An 18,940-nucleotide genomic window follows, 5' to 3' on the forward strand; every position below is an offset into this window, starting at 1 on the left:
TTGCTCCTCACCTCCCAGAACCTTAAATTCCCAGTGCGCAGAGACAGGAGAGGTATCCAAATGTAAGCCTTGGCTGCCTGAGGAGCACTGTGTCTGCAGGACACTTGGGTAGCGAGGCTTCTACCCTTTTCTGAGATTCCTCACCTGGTCTGAATGGGGTGATCATTGCACCCGAACTCCAGAAGGCTGGAGGAGGACCACCAGGACACAAACCATTGACAAAAAGAGCCTGCTCTCCTCTGCCTAGTGGTTTCCCCAGAATGTAACCCCTGGGGCAAAGGTCTGGAGCTCTGTGTGGGATACAAATAGGAGAAGACAAAGCAGAAGAGAGGCTTCCATCAAGTGAGAAGCCACATTCGGACTGAATCTTTGGAGGCTTTCACTTGACAAGGACACGGAAATGACTTCTCCCTGCCCCTCACCACTGCTGCCTTGGGAGCATCTCCGTAGCCCCTTCCTTCCACAGTAGCTAACAATTTGAATTAAAGAACTATAGAGGCAAGGAATTCAAGATGCATGAAGGTAAAGTGAAAATTGACTTGGTCCATTTATAGGTTAGTGATCTCACATCTGAAAAAATGTAAACAACGAACTTTCCCAAAGGATTGCCAAATAAGTCATGGAATATTTTTGAGTGCAGCAAAATAGGCAAGTAATGTCACTCTGTCTTTTGTGTTTATAAAGTAGTTCTTGTTTTTAAGAATAACTACATATGCACATCTTAACACATTGTAAAAGATGCAAATTGGGGATACGGTGAGGGTATTGTTCCGTCCCATGTGTCCCACCTTGCAGAGGACATGTGTCTGTATGCTCTGAGCTTCCTTGCACACCCCACACACTATCTTTGGTCCATGTGTCCCAAACCTTTCTGTTCCCGCTTAGAGCACCCACCCCTGTCAGTGCGCAGTGAGCTGCCTCGTCCTGCAGTGGCTGGTGGCATTCCCGTGTCCGGACGACAGGATCGCATAGCGTTGTTGCTTCCAGCACTACATCCATGTGCATGGGCCATCCACACTGCTGGATCAAAGGGTAGGACATTTGTTTTGTCTTAGGGAGCTTCTTAGAAGCATATTTTAATAAGGAATTTAAAAATCTATGTTAAACCACAGCTTAAATTGAGTGATGATGGAGAGGAGTAGATCAATGGAAAATAACGGAATTAAAATGATTCTTACCCCTAAAATGAAATATAGGCTCTCTGATAGTCAGCATAGTTCAGCATCCTCTCTATTTTCATAGGGGTGTATCATTAAGTACCTTGAGGAAATAGAAAACGTGCCAACGAGCTCTCTATCTTAGGTGCAGTCGCTGAGGCATCCCTCTGGGAGACCTGTCTTGACTCCCGGGGCCAGATTCTGAGAAGTTGTGGGGAGTTGGGGGTCTATTTTTTCCACCCTAATGAAGAGTAGGATGGGAGTCTCAAGAATGAGAGAAAGTCAAAATAGCAGCCTTGCCTATCCAAAGAGCCACTGCTGTTCTAGGCAAGCGGAGGTAATGAAAAACCTGTGAAGACAGGAGCCCTTTTGAAAGTAGAGTCTTTTTAAAAGCTACACTTTTTAAAAGCTACACTTTTTCCAGAACATTCTGAGACTGCTAGAAGAGTTTAGGGGACTTGCTTGAAACACTCCCAAGTTCTTACCTGCTGTTCTTACCCCAATCACAGAACAGAAACATGAAATCACATCAAGTGATTTGAAATATGAAATAAGAAATATGAAATCACATCAAGTCTCAATGACTTTTTTGAGGTATAATTGACATGTAACATTATTTCACATGTACAACACAATGATTTGTATATATTGCAAACTATCACCACAATAAGTCTACCTAACATCGGTCCCCATACATAAATTTTTTTTCTTGTGATGAGGACTTTTAAGATCTGCTCTCCTAGCAACTTTCAAATATGCAATACAGTAGAGAGAGAAACATAGATGTGAGAGAGAAACATCAATCGGTTGCCTCCCATATGCAACCTGACTGGGGCTCGAACCCTCAGTCTTTTGGTGTACAGGATGACGCTCCACCCAACTGAGCCACCCGGCCAGGGCTATGAGCTCTTTATATATTTTGAATATTAACCCCTAATCAGATACATGGTTTGCAAATATTTTCTCCCTTTGGTATGCTTGCCTTTTCATTTTTTTGATGACTTCCTTTGCTATGCAGGACAGGAATGTTTTAAATTGTGTCCATATTGCCCGATTTCCCTACAACTCCACTGGCAGCCTTGATGACGGCTTCCCCAAACCTTCACCAACACACTACAACCAGTTTGCTCTACCATTCTGGCAGATAAAAAATGATAACTGGTAGTTTCACTATGTACTTATCTAATGCATCTTGTGTCTATGTCCAAGAATATTTCCTTTTCTGTGAAACATCTATTTGTGTCCCTTGCCATTTTTTCTATGAGATTGTGGTCATTTTCTTATTGACTTTAGGAGATTTTTATATATTAAGCAAATTAGCCATGTGATAAAATGTGTTGTACATATTTTCCCCATTTTATTATTTTTTACTTTATGGTGCTTTTTCAATGCACAGTTTTACTATTTTTATCTGTTTAAATTTCTCTAATTTATGGCATTTTTATACAAAGTTATCTTATATGATGACTTCCGGGTTTTGTGTCATAATTTGACACAAAATAAGACTTCCCTATTAAGATAGTTTAAAAAGTTAACAAAATGATTTTGGTGCTTTTTTTTTTTTTAACTGTTTTAATTTTTACTTTACTTTAGTGACATAGAAGCATGGAACAGACTGAGGAATCTCAGAGGAAAGGCAGGGGCCGGTGGGTGGGTGGGGAGAGATTAACCAAAGAACTTATAGGCATATATGTACAACCCATGGACACAGACAATAGTGTGATGAAGGCCTGGGGTAGGGACAGGGGTGGGTGGGTTCAGGGTAGAAGGGGTCAATGGGGAAAAAAGGGGGACATCTGTAATGTGTAATACATAAATATGTAAATTAAATAAATAAATACAAATAAAAAAGTGAGAAGCCATAAATAATAAATAAAAATTAAAAAGTGAGAAGCCATAAAAAATTAAAATTAAATAAGTAAATAAAACCAAACTCTCACTATTGAAAGAAAAAAAAGAACTCCCAGCATATGCTTTTAAATATTCTCAGGCATAACAAATCGTTGTTTTAGGATGGATTTGATTTTTAGGACTGTTTCAGAATCATTAGAAGGCAAATGTGATATTCAAACTGGGATACTACCACTTGGGGGTACAGTCAAGGATGGCTGTGAAGTACTGAGGCAGTCCCAAAGGGGAGCCTCCAGGAGTGTGTTGAGTCACAGCAGTGTCAGTGAGAGTATAATTTTAGAGTCTCCCAAGGTAAGAACTGTGAGGAAACCGTGCTTGGGTGATTCCTGGTAAAGGTGTTTAAAATGACTTTTTGGAGACCATGAAGTGTGAGGAGTGTTTGAAGCAACATGGCTGTTCGTCCTGTTGGAGGGAAACTTCCCTCCTTTTGCTCTTCTACTCACCACTCAGGGCTCTGCTCTTTATTTTTGCTTGTTTTCTGGTTAATCCACACCTGAGGATATTTTTTCCATTGCTAGTCAGAGAGTGGAAGGGAGGGAGCAAAGGAGGGGGAGAGAGAGAAACATCGATGTGAGGGAGACACATTGATTGGTTGCCCCCCGCACATGCCCCACCCAAGGCTGGAGAACAGACCTGCAACCCAGGTGTGTGCCCTTGACCAGGAATCTAACCCACAACCCCTCGGTGCATGGCCAGCGCTCTAACCACGGGGCCATGCCAGCCAGGGCAGCACTCTACTCTTAATACTTCACTCTGACACCAGGTGTGTGGGGGCTTCCCACACCAAGCAACTCTGGTATTTTACAATTAATTCTGACACTGCCTACCCAGAGATAGCATCAAATCCCACAAGTTAAGGGCTCAGTCCCACAAGACTGCCGCTCCCTGCCCCTGCAGATGCCATTTCCAAGTCCAGGTTGTCACCTGTGCTTCTGACCAGCCACCTAAAGGCAGAGGTTCCCGTGACCTCCTCCTCAGATTTAGTAATCTGCTAGAGAGGTTCACAGAACTCAGGAAAACAATTTACTTACTATGGATGATTTATTGCAAAGGAGACAAATGAGCGGCCAGATGGAAGAGACACATAGGGCAAAGTTTGGGGAAGAATGCAGAGTTTTCATGCCCTCTCCAGACAAACCCCCCCCCAAACACCTCCACATGTCTACCATTACAGAAGCACTTCAAGCCCTGCACTTTGGAGATTATTGTAGAGGCCTCATTACACAGGTTTGATTGATTAAATCATTGGGCATTGGTGATTAAGTCAATCTCCAGTCCCCCTACCTCCCCAGAGGTTGGGTGTGGGGAGGGCTGAAACTTCCAGCCCTCTAATCGTGTGGCTGGCTCCCTTGGCAATCAGCCCCCACTCTATGGTTACCTAGAGGCTCTCCATAAATCATCAAGTTAACATAAACTCAGGTGTGGTTCAAAGGGCTTATGGGACTAAATATTATAACAATATATTGTTATAATGGTTAGGAAATCCCAAGGGTTTTGGGAGCTATGAACCAGGAGCAGGGACAAATGCCAAGTATAAATTTCTTACTGTAAGCCACAATATCACTGTCGTAGAAAGAGAGGTTTTAGGGTGGGTGGGAGTCTGACAGCCGGATTGTCAGACCCTGGCCTTATCTGTGTTGCTCCAGAGGGCAGAGTTCAGACACAGGTAAAAGTGATAGGAAACCTGTTTTCAGGTTTTTCTGTCTAACAGGGAAAGATGTCCTGAAAGAAGATGGGCCTGTGGGGTATGTCCCTGCCCTGTCAGGATGACAGGTCAGAATCAGGCACTGCCATGGCCTCTTCATACTCAACATCCTTGGATTTGCCTTGAAAGTTACCTTGAAGGTCACGGCCAGGTAAGCATACCTAACATGTAACATCCTTCCATTTTGAGTTGAAATAAGACAATGGCTTGTGTTTGTAGATACTTATTGTGTGTCAGGCATGGGACTGACTGCTTTTTTGTGTAACCAATGATTTAATCATCAAAGCAACCCATGGGGCAGGTATGAGTCATGACCATAGTGCAGCCAAGAAGCTGGGCCCAAGAAGCCAACCATCAGTGAGTGAGGCGATGAAAGCCTCCAGACCCCACCCGATCCCAGGCCTGGAGGCTTTCAAACCCCAAACTATGTGCCACGTTGCCTCTGAAGTTAAAATCGTCTCTAGACAAAATTTTCCTCATCACATCAGGCCTTACACGCAGCTGTTTATCAAAAGCAGGTCTCTCCACTAAAGATTCAGTCGTCACAGTAATAGTGAACTTTGTAATATTTAGAAAAATAGTTATACAGTCAAGAGAAATAAACACTAGCTCCAGGCCTAGCTGCCCTTTTATCATTTTGACAGCCTTTTATTCTCACTTTTCAGTGTTAATTGATTAGAGGATAGTTTCTATGGAGGAAGTTAAGTCCAGCCCTGTAAGTCTTGGCGTCTGCCTCAGGCGTCACGTAGTTCAGAAGCAGACGCTCCCCTCTAAGGCGTCCTGTCTCGAGAAGCTTCCCTGAAGGTCAGAAGAGCCTCAGAGCTGCATCTCTATAGCACAGAACATAACTCCAAAGGCACAAGGTGCTCGACAGACAGCCACACGGTTCCTCCAGAGCAGTCCCGTAGACGGCTTAGGATCAAGCGGTTTTGAAAATAAATATGCCAGAGCTCAGAAGCCTGCAAGGCCTTGTTCTAAGGCAACAAGAAGAAATGGGAATGTAAACCAGGGCGTTCAGCTTTCTGGGGATGAAGAAAGCTGAAATAACATCGGAATGTTATTTTGGAATAAAAAGGAATGTCGTACTCACACATGTTACAACATGGATGAACCTTGAAGATATTAGGCTATATGAAAGAAGCCACACGCCAAAGATCTCACAGTGCATGATTCCATTTCTATGAGGCGTCCAGAACAGGCAAATCTAGGGACAGCAAGCTGGTTGATGGTTGCCAGGGGCTGGGTTGGGGAGAATCGGGAGCATGTGCTCATAGTCTGGATGCAGGGCTTTCAGGGGGTGATGAAAATGGTCTAAACTTGGATTGTAGTGATGGTTATACAACTTTGTAAATGTATAAAAAAATCACTGGATCATGTACTTTCAATAGGTAAATTTATGGTATATAAACTATATCTCAATAAAGTAGTTTTGAAAATGACTGGAGCCCTGGCTGGGTGGCTCAGTTGGTTGGAGCGTCTGAGGGTTTGATTCCCAGTCAGGGCACATACTTAGGTTGTGGGTTCAGTCTCCGGTTGGGGCACTTATGGGAGGCAACCGATTGATGTTTCTCACATCAATGTTTCTCTCTCTCTCTCTCCCTCTCTCTCTCTCTCTCTCTCCCCCCCCCCCAATAAAAACATATCCTTGGGTGATGGGGCGGGGGCGACAAAATGCCTGAAATCTGAAGTCTAGAATTCCAGGGAAGCAACAGTCTAAAACAGTGGGTTTCCATCTTATCATTTTTGTTCCAGTCCAAAAGCATATGATCTTTTCATCTTTTTTTCAATGGGTAGACTTTTTCAGTCTTTTCATAGACCTGAGGGCTGAGAGAAGATTGCCTCCCTGAAGGAGGAGTCACTCTGCTCCTTTCAGGTGAACCCCTGGGTCCTGCAGGTGCGGGGCTGATGGGGAGGGGCCTAGTGAATAATGAAAGGTTGTCTAAAAGAAAGCAGGAGAACTAAAAACCCTGAGAATGGGTATACTGGCCTTCCCCCCCCATCCCCTGAATTTCCACGTATTTTCTCAATGAGAGTGCATGGCCAGGTCTCCGCCCAAGCCAAACAGGGAGATTAAGGGTTGGGCAAAGCAAATAGGCTTGGTGCAAGAGGCCTTCATGAACTTCCTTCCCTCCTGGATGAACGCTTCACACTTGGCTCAGAGCTTTGGCTGGAATCCTCTGCAGGTAAAAGCCGGCCTTGGGGTGCAGCTTGGTCCTTCCCATGCGCAGCGAAGCTGAGAGGAGGGAGCCACAAACAGTGGATAACCTGTAGCTTCAGACAGGGTGCCAGGGACCAAGCGTGGAAAGCATCTGGCATTGGCTTTCTCAAGAAAGCTTCCCGGGAGGCCCAAAACCAGCACACCAATTGGCCAGCTTCAGACAGCATTGGAGCAGGATCCACACGCTTCACAAACACCAAATCCAAAGGGAGATGGCAGCAGGCACTAAACTCTGCTGTGGTGAACCCCACTTTTTTCTTTTTATGCTTTTCTTTATTTATTTCCCATTTCTTTTTCTCTCTTTTTTCTTTCATATTTCTTATTTTTCTCTTTCCTTTGTGATTCTATTTTTTCTTTTTCCCTTTTCTTATTCTGTCCTCCCCTTTTTCTATTCTTTATTTTTTTTCCCTTCTTTCCCTTCATGTTCTTTTTTTTCTTGTCTTATTTTTTTCTTTTTTTACATTTTTTTTCTTGACTCTTATTCTTTTTGTTGTTTTTGTTCGTGGCAGGGTTTTTAGTTTTGTTTCTTGTTTTGTTTTGTTCTGTCAGCACCTATATAACAGTTTGGACAACGTGGTCAGGGTTGAGCCTCACAGTCAGCCATCACAGTCAGCCAGCCTGGGGGTCAACCACAACCACGAACAGGCCGATAGCATTCAAGACCCAATTACAAAGGAGGATCCATATAGCCTACACAAGGGACATTCCCAGAGCATCCAGCTCGGGAGAGAAAGGAGATTACACCTTTGGGACCCACAAGACATGTGCTACATACAGCCACCCCACGAAGACTGGGAGTCATAGCAGACCTATCTAATACATAGAAACAAAAACAAAGAGACAGCTAAAATGAGGAGACAAAGAAACAAGCCCCAAATAAAAGAACATGAGGAATTTCCAGCAAAAACTGCTAAATAAAATGGAGGCATGCAATTTACCAGATATAGAATTCAAAGTAATAGCTCTAAGGATGCTCAAGAAACTCAGTGAGAATTACAAGAAACTTCGTGGGAACTACATGAGCCTAACAAAGGACATAGAAACCACGAATAAGAACCAGTCGGGAAAGGAAAGAATACCATATCTAACATCAAGAATACACTGGAAGGAAGTAGGTTGGATGAAGCAGAGGACTGCATCAGCGATTTGAAAGACAGGGTAGAAAAAACACACAATCAGGGCAGCAAAAAGAAAAACAATTGCCTGGCCAGCATGGCTCAGTGATTGAGCGTCAACCAGGAGGTCACAGTTCGATTCCCAGTCAGGGCACATGCCTGGGTTGTGGGCTTGATCCCCAGTAGGGGGTGTGCAGGAGGCAGCCGATCAATGACTCTCATCATTGATGTTTCTATCTTTCCCTCTCCCTTCCTCTCTCTGAAATAAATACATTTTTTAAAAAAAGAAAAAGAGTTTAAAAGAATGAGGATAGTTTAAGGGAACTTTGGGACAACACGAAACATAACATCTGCGTCATACGGATACCAGAAGAAAAAGAAAGTTAGCAAGGGATAGAAACCCCGTTTAAACAAATAATGACAGTAAGATTCTATAACCTGGTGAAGGAAAACATCACACAAGTTCAGGAGGCACAAGTCCCAATCCAGATGAACCCAAAGAGGCCAATGCCAAGACACATCATAATTAAAATGGCAAAGGTTAAAAAGGCAAAGAATCTTACAGGCAGCAGAGAGAAACAGTTAGGTACCTACAAGGGAGTTCCCATAAGTCTGTCAGATGATTTCTCAACAGAAACACTCCAAGCCAGAAGGGGTTGGCATGAAGTATTCAAGTTAATGAAAAGCAAGAACCTGAAACCAAAAATACTCTATAAAGCAAAGCTATAATTTAAAATTGAAGGCAAAATAAAGAGCTTCCCAGATTTAAAAAAAAAAAAGAAAAAGGCTAAAGGAGTTCATTACCAACAAACCAGCACTACAAGAAATAGTAAAGGGACTCCTGTAAGAAGAAGAGATATATAGAGAGAAACATAGGTATAAAGGAAAAAATAGCAATAAATAAGCACCTATCAATAATAACCTTAAATATAAATGGATTAAATGCTCCAATCAATAGGTAGCTGAATAGATGATAAAACATGACACATATATATGCTGTCTACTAGAGACCCACCTCAGAACAAAAGACTCACACATGCTGAAAGTGAAGGAATGAAAAAATATTTCATGCAAATTAAAACAAAACAAAAATCTGGGGTAGCTATAGTATCTGACAAAACAGACTTCAAAATAAAGGCATAAAAGAGACAAAAAAGGTCACTACATAATACTAAAGGGATCAATCCAACAAGAGGGTATAACCCTGTTAAACATATAGGCACCCAATATAGGAGCACCTAAATATATTTTAAGAATCTTGGCGGACTTTAAGGGAGAGATCGACAGCAATGCAAGCATTGTAGAAAACTTTAACAGCCCACTGTCATCACTGGATAGATCTTCCAGACAAAAAAGCCAACAAGGAAGCAGCAGCCTTAAACAACACACTAGATCAGAGAGATTTAATTATATTTATAGAACATTTAATCCCAAAGCAGCAGAATATACATTCTTTTCAAGTGCACATGGAACATTCCCAAAGACAGACCACATGTTAGGACACAAAATTAGTCCTAACAAATTCAAGAAGATGAAAATAATACAAAGCATGTTCTTGGATCACAACAGTATGGAACCAGAAGTCAATTACAATAAATACCCTCAAAGACATGGAGGTTAAATACCATCTCATTAAACAATGAATGGGTTACCAATGAGGTCAAGGAAAAAATAAAAAATTCCTGGAAACAAATGAAAATGAACACAAAACAACCAAAAATCTATGGGAAACAGCAAAAGCAGTCCTGAGAGGAAAGCTCATAGCATTATAGGACTACCTGAAGAAGAACGAAAAACCTCAAATAAATAACCCTACACCTAAAAGAACTAGAAAAAGAACAACTAGAAAAGCCCATAGTAAGTTAAAGGAAGGAAGTAAGAACAGAGCAGAAGTAAATGACATAGAGACTAAAAAACAATACAAAAGACCAATGAAACAAGAGCTGGTTCTTTCAAAAGATAAACAAGGTTGATGAACCTTTATCCAGATTCATCAAGAAACAAAGAGAAAGGACTCAAATAAAATAAGAAATTAGAGTAGTAACAACTGACATCACAGAAATACAAAGGATTGTAAGAAAATACTATGAACAACTCTCTGTCAACCAACTAGACAACCTGGGTGAAATGGACAAATTTTTAGAAACATATAATCTTCCAAAATTGAATTAAGAAGAATCAGAAAAACTGAATAGACTGATAACAACTAATGAAATTGAAGTAGTAATGTAAAAACTCCCAGCACACAAAAGTCCTGGACTGGATTGCTTCACAGGTGAATTTTTCCAAACATTCAAAGAAGAAATTACACCTGTCCTCCTCAAACTATTCCAAAAAATTCAAGAGGAGGGAAGACTTCCAAGCTCTTTTTACAAGACCAGCATTACCCTACTATGAAAACCAGATAAAGACACAACAAAGAAAGAAAATGATAGGCCAATATCCCTGATGAACATAGATACTAAAATCCTTAACAAAATATTAGCAAGTTGGATCCAGCAATACATTAAAAAGATCATCCGCCATGACCAAGTGAGATTTATTCTGGGGATGCAAGGATGGTACAATATTCACAAACCAATCAATGTAATACATCACATAAGGAAAATGAAAGTTAAAAATCACACGATCATATCAACAGATGCAGAAAAAGCATTCGACAAAATCCAGCACCCATTTTTGATGAAACCTCGCAGCAGGGTGGGAATAGAGGGATCATACATGGGATTTTTACACAGCTCATCGCACAGAAATCTTCCTAAAATTCCTCTTTGGCTGTCTCTTCATCCCCTTACAACCCATTACCTCCCCCACCCCACTGTCTCTGTGTCATCTGTGGATGTGGAGCACAGTAACTGGCCTGGAGTCATGTGCAGCAGGTGTCTGATGAGTGCCGGAGACTTCTGGGTGCTCCTGTCCTGGGGAGCAGGTACCAGGACCAAAAGCCACCTCTTGCATCCTGAGGGGCGCCTCAGCATCACCAGCCCCATCTCACAGGGCTACTGGTCCCAACTGCTTTCAGCCCTCCTAGGAGAGGTGTGGGCACTTTGGTGGTGCAGCAAGTGGATTTACAGAGACACTTGTATTTCAGGGTAATTTCCACAGGTGGCCATTATTCTTCATTTTATATTAATTCAGGCTGTGCACAAACTGAAACTTTCTTGCTGTGAGCTTGACCTATCCCCTGGAGAGACAGGGCAGCACAATAAATAGGCCTGCCTAGAACATTCTGCTCCATGTGATGCAAGGAAGTGTCTGCTGAGTGACAGGAGTGATACTGAGTATCCCTGATCCTCTAAGTGCTGACTTCCTCATGGTGCCTGACCTTGACTGAGCAGGAGGTGGCAGGTGCAGGTGTGCACATCGAACTTGCTCCCCTCACTCTTGGCCCTCTGAACCCTCCAGGCCGACAGTGCAGCCTTTCCCTTGGATGAAACCATAGTCCTCCAGGTCACTTTAGTGCAGCACAAAGTCCAGTCTAATAACCAACTTTAGGGTAATCATCAAAAAGTTACCGGATAGCACCCTGAGTTGGGGGGATGGGGGATTGTTCCCTCCTTGGCTCTTGTCAATCTCGTAAGAAAGATTTTGGCTGAGTGACAGACAGCAGTGGTGAAGCAAAGCAAGCAAATTTATTAAGAATACCCTTGGCTTATAGCACAAGCAGGCAACTCAGCTAGTCTGAGCGTGTGTCTGTGGGGGTTCAAGGGGTTTTATACCCTTCTTCCTATAGATTCCAAAGCTTCCCTGCCAGATATTTTGGGTAGCAAACTATGTTTCAAAGTCCCCTTCTACATTGTTGTGGCTTATCTTTGAATGTTGTACATATATCTGTTCATCTTGTTTGGCAAGTTCTAACAAGGACTTCTTTGTTTAGTGGGTGAAGTAAAACTCTCCCTTCTTTCCTCCTTCCCTTCCTTCTGCCTTAGCATCTACCAAGTGATATTTGTCCTTGGGTTTAGCTGAGGTCTTTGTTCTCTATTTTCCCAGGCCAGGGTGATTTAAGTTATGTATTATCTTGTTGTTAGGGAGGAGAGATATTAACCATTTGCTCTCAAATGTCCTTGGTTGGGGAAGATAAGATCTTGAGATTCACAAGCTGGCTGCAAGCTGCCCAAACTGTTTGGCATTGTTTAATTTTCTTGTCTCAATTTCCCTTATTCCACTTGTCCAGGAATTTTCCTAGCTTCTTACTATCCTGCTACAAAAACAGTCAATCCCTGCCAAAATGGGGGAATGTTTTTGGTTTGGAGGACAGCTGGGTGGTGGTGTAACCAGCTTCCTGTTTCTTTAGCATCTCTAGTGTCCTGTCCCTCACCAACTCCTATTTGTGCCACCCTCCCTTCTGGAAGGGCAGAGGGCCTGAGTAAGGTAGTCATGAGGTGGACATCTCAAGCTGACTCTTGGCACTTGGCTTTAGAACCCATCTCACAATCACTTAATAAGTAGCAGACGTTAGGCCCAGCTAAGCATGAGACAGTGTCCTACTTGAACACCCTCAAAAGCCCTAGCACACATTGGGGGACTAGATGTTGCTTTTGATAGCATTCCTCCTAGAACAGGAACCTGGTGCTGGGGTAGAAAGTCTGCCCAGGGCAGAAAGTCCTACATTTGCACAATAAAAAGAGTACCCTGGAAGTTAGGCAACTGGAATTCTGGACTTGGGGCTTTGGGATTTGGGAAACTGCCTTAGCTATTAGCTGCACCTCTATATACAGGTCCTAAGTGTCTTTCCTATATTAGTATGGTATATATAGTATATACTACATTATATTACTTTAAGTGATGTTGTGTCCTTCTTAGTGCATTGAATCTGGATTAGGAGGCACAAAGTATTGGTTTGTCCCCTTATTGGTGATACTAGGTTGGATCACTTCGTGAGGCTGGATTACCTCTCCGTTGTAAAATGCCTTTTCCCCTTTATAACTAATAAGGTAATCTGTGGGGTGCTACTTTGAGACTATGAATATCCTGTGTTCCCCTAAAGCCTTTGTCCAATAGTTCTAGTATCCACTCCTACATTTGCTTGGCGTCCTTCTGCAGAGAAGAGCTTTCTTTCTTCCTCTCCACCCTGCTTTTATTTCCTTTTAGTATCACTCTGGTCTCATAGATTTTTTTTTTTTAATATCAATGTGTTAAAATACATTAATGTCACTAAGAATATCTGTTTACCTTCCCATGAAGGGAGAGCCCCAATTCCACAATGTCATTTTAGCTGGTGATCTTCATTCTATTGAGCTTCATAATTACCAACCTCTCGAAAATAATGCTTTTGTTATTAGCCTCCCAGTTCCTGAAAGGTCAGGTCTGTGTTCATTTGCAAACACTTAATTGACCAGCACAGATCAGCCGGCAGTGTTGCTGGGATCCCAGCCAGTCTTTACCCTTGACGCGTGCAGTCTCACCAAGAGCTGGTGATGCTTCTGAGTCACTTACTTAGCCAGTATTTATTGAACCTTTACTTATGATCAATGAGATACTCATCAAGTCCTCAAGCTTAAGCCTAGCTCACCAAAAATGTCTGTTTTCCACACTTAATATCTTTGAACTCCCTCCCATAGCATTTCATTCCACACAAAAGACATCTTTCATCTCTGTTTCTGAGGCAGGGGACTAGCTACAGGCAGTCTTAAATACCAGTTTAAAAGAACTTTAAAGTTAATTTATTATCTCCAAGAGCACAGAAAAGCTCACTACAACAGTAACAGAAACTGGACCAATACCTATCACTTTTTAGTAAATGGATTTTTAAAAATTGTCTGCCCCCAAAAGAAGAGAGATTATAGAGAACCAGTCAGTCTGTAACAAGGCAGCTTGAGTGACCTCACAACCTTCTTCCAGACAGGCAAGCAGGTGCACCTGCCCTGGTCACAGCTGAGCCAGGCTGTCAGAAGAACAGGAACAGTTCTTTTTCTTGGAGGATCGAATCTGAGCCCACTTTCTTTCCATTTTGCCTGTTCTGAAGCCTACAGTTTTATTGTTAAAATGGAAGACAAGACACTTAAGTCCACGGGATGCCCTGAAAAAAGTTATCTCCTGCTCACTGGCAGTGTCTGTTAGTGCAGCCTGAGGACTGCAGACTTTCTCAGTACAGTAAAACCTTGATATAATAGACTAATTCAGGCAAGGGGGTGTCTGTTAAAGCCAAAATTCCGTTATATAATAAAGTAGGTTTTTGGAATGGGTATGTTAAAAAAAATTGATAAATTAGTTTACTTGTTTTTACTTATGTAGATACGTTTGCGTAATTAAAATAAGTATGTATGAAAAGTTTAATTTCACAGAAGTTTTCTATATGTATTACTGTAATTTTATTTTATTTTATTTTTAAAAATATATCTTTATTGTTTTCAGAGAGAGGGAGGAGGAAAGAGATAGAAACATCAATGATGAGAGAGTTGTCATTGATCAGCTGGCTCCTTCACGCCCCCTACTGGGGATCGAGCCCGAAACCCAGGCATGTGCCCTGACCGGGAATCAAACCTCGGTCTCCTGGATCTTAGATCGATGCTCAACTGCTGAGCCACTCCTGGCCAGGCTGTAATTTTAAATTTATACTGAATAGATCTAGTAAATGTGTGCATTCACCAGTCACCACGAATAAACAAACGCACACAGCTGGGGCATGGCTCAGAAACATCAGCCAGCACGCTTTAAAACTATTGTAGAGCCCAGCTGGCGTGGCTCAGAGGTTGAGCATTGACCTATGATCCAGGAGATTGTTACCAGGAAACCCCGGTGGGGTCCAGTCTGCCTGTCACTGCATCAAATTCAGTAGAGGCAGGGTTGAATCACATAAGGCGTTTATTGAGAAGGCTGGCCAACCAAGAAGGCAGGGAGCATAGGAGCATCCAAAACCTGTCTTAAGGAATGGCCTGAGGGATAGGGTTATATAGGGAAGTAGGGTAAACTGAGGCTGGGAATGGAATGCAGCTATTGTGCAGCCCCGGATGTCCACAGGCGAAGCTATTGTTTTTGGTCATCTGGCAATGTCTTGATAATATCTTGACTTCTGGTTGGGCCGGCCTGAACATGCCTGTTCACAGATACATTGTCCACGGCTGTGTCACCTCCTTAATTGCTTCATCCAGGATCAGGGGGAGTATACATGCATAAAGGCCTAGGAGAAAGAAACTTAAGGAAAAAGAAACTTAAATCCCTACTCACATAAGTATATGTGTTCTACAATTTTGTAAGAAATATAATTATATTTCAGATTTATTCAGGTGCTCAATCTTTGGACATTATAAGTGCCCCTATCAAGATCACGGTTAGATTCCCAGTCAGGGCACATGCCTGGGTTGTGGGCTCGGTCCCCAGTAGAGGGCGTGCAGGAGGCAGCCAACAATGACTCTCATCATTAATGTTTCTCTCCCTCTTCCTTTCTCTGAAATCAATAAAAGCATATTTTTTAAAAAAAATAGACTTTAGTTGTAGATATGTAATATTTACTTATGTAGGCAAAATTACTAGTGTTTTTTTCCAACATATGGCCTATTCACTAAAATTTGTTAAAAATAACAGTGAATTAATAACAAAATAATAACCTGTTAATTTAATTATAAGGAAATCTTGGTTAAAAGCATTTTAAAATTAACAGAGTTTTAATTTTCATATATGACACACGGACCAGAAAGTTTGTCCATTAAATCCAAAGTCTGTTAACTCTAGGTCTGCAAAATCCAGGGTTTACTGTACAAACTTTTACCTTCTTAGCTGGTATTTTCAGAGTCACCCTGGACCTCAGTAGGAGCCGGCCACTGGGCAGGTGTTGGTTGTAAGGACAGAAAAAAGGCCTCACTTTTTCTTTGCTGTGGTCTTCCACAATTTATGAGAATCACCTGGTAATTAAACCCCAAGATCGCTGGCTTCTCTATTCAAACTGTGGGACAAGATAAGCTACTCTCAAGCCTACATTCTTACATCCCCCTCCTCCCTGCTGTTTTCACAACTCAGGGGTAATTAGAATCAAGGAGTGTCTAGTCTCTAGTTACTAGAAAGTCCCCCACCCCCCCCTTCAAACAAGCCTCTTGACCTCTTCATAACTTTCGCTCTGAGCATGTTTTACAGGGTTGGGAAAAATACTGATAAGACACCTCCCTAGCACATCTGCCAGACAGTCTCCTGGAAAGCAAACAAACTGTAACTTTTCAAGATAACCCCTGGTATCTGCTCAACTTCAGTCCCCAAACTCCCCTTCTTTCCTTGTCACTTAGCAATAGCCCAGGGCTTAAAAGTAAAAGCTGCCTTTTGTTTCCTGCCCTTGCATTTATTAGCAATGCACAGGCCCTTTCCTCTCAGAAACTAAAGTGAATTTCCTCTCTGCAGCTCTTCTTTTAGTTGTGAATTCTTTCACAGCCCATGTCACCGGCCACACCCTAACATTGGTGGCTGCCTTTCAAGTGTGCACTGGGTTTCCCTTAACAGCCTAAACCCAGCACCCAGGGCACTCTTGCCTGGGGGCACCTGGTGACCCTGGGCTGGTGAAGGACTGAGGCCCCAGATGTCCCAAAAACAGGGGATGGGGGAGGTGGGGGTAGGGTGGGGGTGGAGCATTCTTCCCCTGTCTGCAGGAGACAGGAGCAGGGAACAGGACAAATAAGACCAAAGCTTCGGTTCCTGAGTCATCCAGCTCATCCAGTGGTTTCCCACTTCTGCTGGGCTTGGCCAACTTGGGGTCAGACCTATTATTTATTTATTTATTTACTTACTTTATTGTTGAAAGTATTACAGATATCCCCCTTTTTCCCCATTGAACCCTTCTACCCGGAACCTCCCCGCCCCGGCCTTCACCACACTGTGTCCACGAGTTAACCAAAGAATTTATATGCATAAGACCCCAGCTTTTGGGTGGCGGTTCTCATCTGTGCAACCAGAAGCCGCCTCCAAGCCTCAAGGATTAAAGCCACACCTCGCGGCCCCGCCTCTCAGGTAGACACACCCCATCCAGAGGCGCATCTCCCCCAGGCCCGCCCCGCCCCGCCCCGCCCCGGCGCAGAGCGCACGCGGGGCCGCGCCCGCCCGCTTTGCCGCAGCCCTCGCGCCGGCGCCGCCGCAGCGTCCCCGGTGCTCGCGTCTCCTGGCCGCTCGTCCCTCGTCTCTCCGTCCTCAGCCGACGCTATGGCGAAGCCCCTGACGGACAGCGAGAAACGAAAGCAGATCAGCGTGCGCGGGATCGCGGGGCTGGGCGACGTGGCCGAGGTGCGCAAGAGCTTCAACCGGCACCTGCACTTCACGCTGGTCAAGGACCGCAACGTGGCCACGCCCCGCGACTACTACTTCGCCCTGGCGCACACGGTGCGCGACCACCTGGTGGGGCGCTGGATTCGCACGCAGCAGCACTACTACGAGCGCGACCCCAAGGTGAGGCGGCCCCGGGGCCGGGTTCCCCACGCGCGGCCCCGCCCGGACAGGGGCAGCCGTTACGCAGGGCTCCTGGGGCCACAGCCCCCGGGGCGGGACAGCAAAGCGTTGCGCCTCTCCCCAAAAGGACACTAGTAGGGCCAGTGCCTACGGACTGTGCGTTGAGCACGGGCACCCCTGTCGGCCCTCGCAGCCCGGCGGTGGTCCGCTCGCCGGCCTGTCGTGGGGAATAGCCTCGCCAAGGCCCTTGCTACCCCCCCACGCGCGCATTTTCCCGGTGGTCAGCCCACGCAGGGCCGAGCGGCCGGGCCCCGTGCGCGAGGAGCCCCGCCTTGCAGAGGGCCGCTGCTCCCCGCAGCTCCGGAGCCCTGGAAACCTGGCGGAATTTTCCAGCCTGTCCCGAGCTGTGTGCTTCCGAGGTGGCTGCGGAGCCGAGGTCCCCCCTCCCCCCTTCACCTTTGTTTTTGTGCAGTAGTGTGAGAGAGACAAGGGTACTGGAGCCAGGCCTGGGTGTTTTCTGTGTTGGAAGGGGGGTGAACTCAGTCATCTGCAGGGAATTAGACTTTTGGGCCGCTAGCCAGCGAGTAGAAGAAAATCGTTGAGGATGCTTGCAGGAGGGGTCAGCAAAAGGAGCCCGCCAAGAAGGCTGTCTTTGAGGTTTCCGCACCTTCCTTGAACAACTTTACTTACCTTCAGGTTCACGGAGATTAATTGTTGCTTTTTATATTTTGCAAAAATTTTTGTTTACGGTAGCAAAATACAAAATACACAAAAGGAAAGTCATTGGTAGTCTCTGTTACTTTTATCTACATTAAAATAGAGGTGTATATCCATTTTCCACTAAATATGTATACACATTTTTAAAAAGTAAATTGCATATACAATTTTGTGGCTTTTCTGCTTCACTCACCAATTGTAACAGCTCCAAGCCAGTAAATATGCTTCTCCAATATCATTGGTAGTTTTCAGTTTGATAGGTATATCATAGTCTTGGCCAGGCCCCTCCTGCCAGTTTTTTGCCCTTGACGGTGGAGAATTTTGTCATTTGTGCTACACTATGGTAGAGCGAAAACTAGCAAGGAAAGGACACACCTGCAGGCCTGAAGTCAGTTTGCAAAGATTTGACTTGCAGTGTACACCCAGGCACCGAACAGTTGTTTTTTTTGATAGTATTTTAGAATATTTTCATGGGACATTAAGAAATGTTTAATAATTACTAAGAGTAAGATTTATTGCTTTTCAAAACTTATTCTGGGGTACTAGTTTTTCCTAAAAGAGAAATGGTAAACAAAAAATTTTTTGCAATACCAACTAGGCCTCTTCATATTTAGTATGCAAGACAATGTAGAAAGAAGTGGCACCAAGTGGCTAAACCAGGTTAATACAACAAAGGCTCCGGGCGATGTTGCCAGGGAAGCTGGCCAGGAGGCAGTGGCTCCCCCAGAACTCCTTGCTGATGGCAGAGCTGTGC

The 18,940-nt window shown here is 43.9% G+C and overlaps 1 protein-coding gene across 3 annotated transcripts in view; it reads left to right on the top strand.

The window, feature by feature from the left end:
- The first annotated feature begins 17,095 nt into the window (after positions 1–17,095).
- The window catches only part of PYGB (glycogen phosphorylase B), a 57,381-nt gene continuing 55,536 nt past the window's right edge, over positions 17,096–18,940 (top strand). For 2 of the 3 annotated variants that reach the window (XR_013999623.1, XM_081148717.1), the window contains exon 1: positions 17,131–17,469. Coding sequence is in view for 2 of the 3 variants with exons in the window: in XM_081148717.1 (XP_081004843.1) it covers positions 17,227–17,469 (243 nt within the window). In the remaining variant the exon portion in view is untranslated. Of the gene's footprint in view, positions 17,470–18,940 lie in introns of all 3 variants that reach the window. The other variant, XM_081148716.1, reaches the window with a different exon arrangement.

Source organism: Miniopterus schreibersii (assembly GCF_964146895.1).
Source record: "Miniopterus schreibersii genome assembly, chromosome: 10".
Classification (NCBI taxonomy): domain Eukaryota; kingdom Metazoa; phylum Chordata; class Mammalia; order Chiroptera; family Miniopteridae; genus Miniopterus; species Miniopterus schreibersii.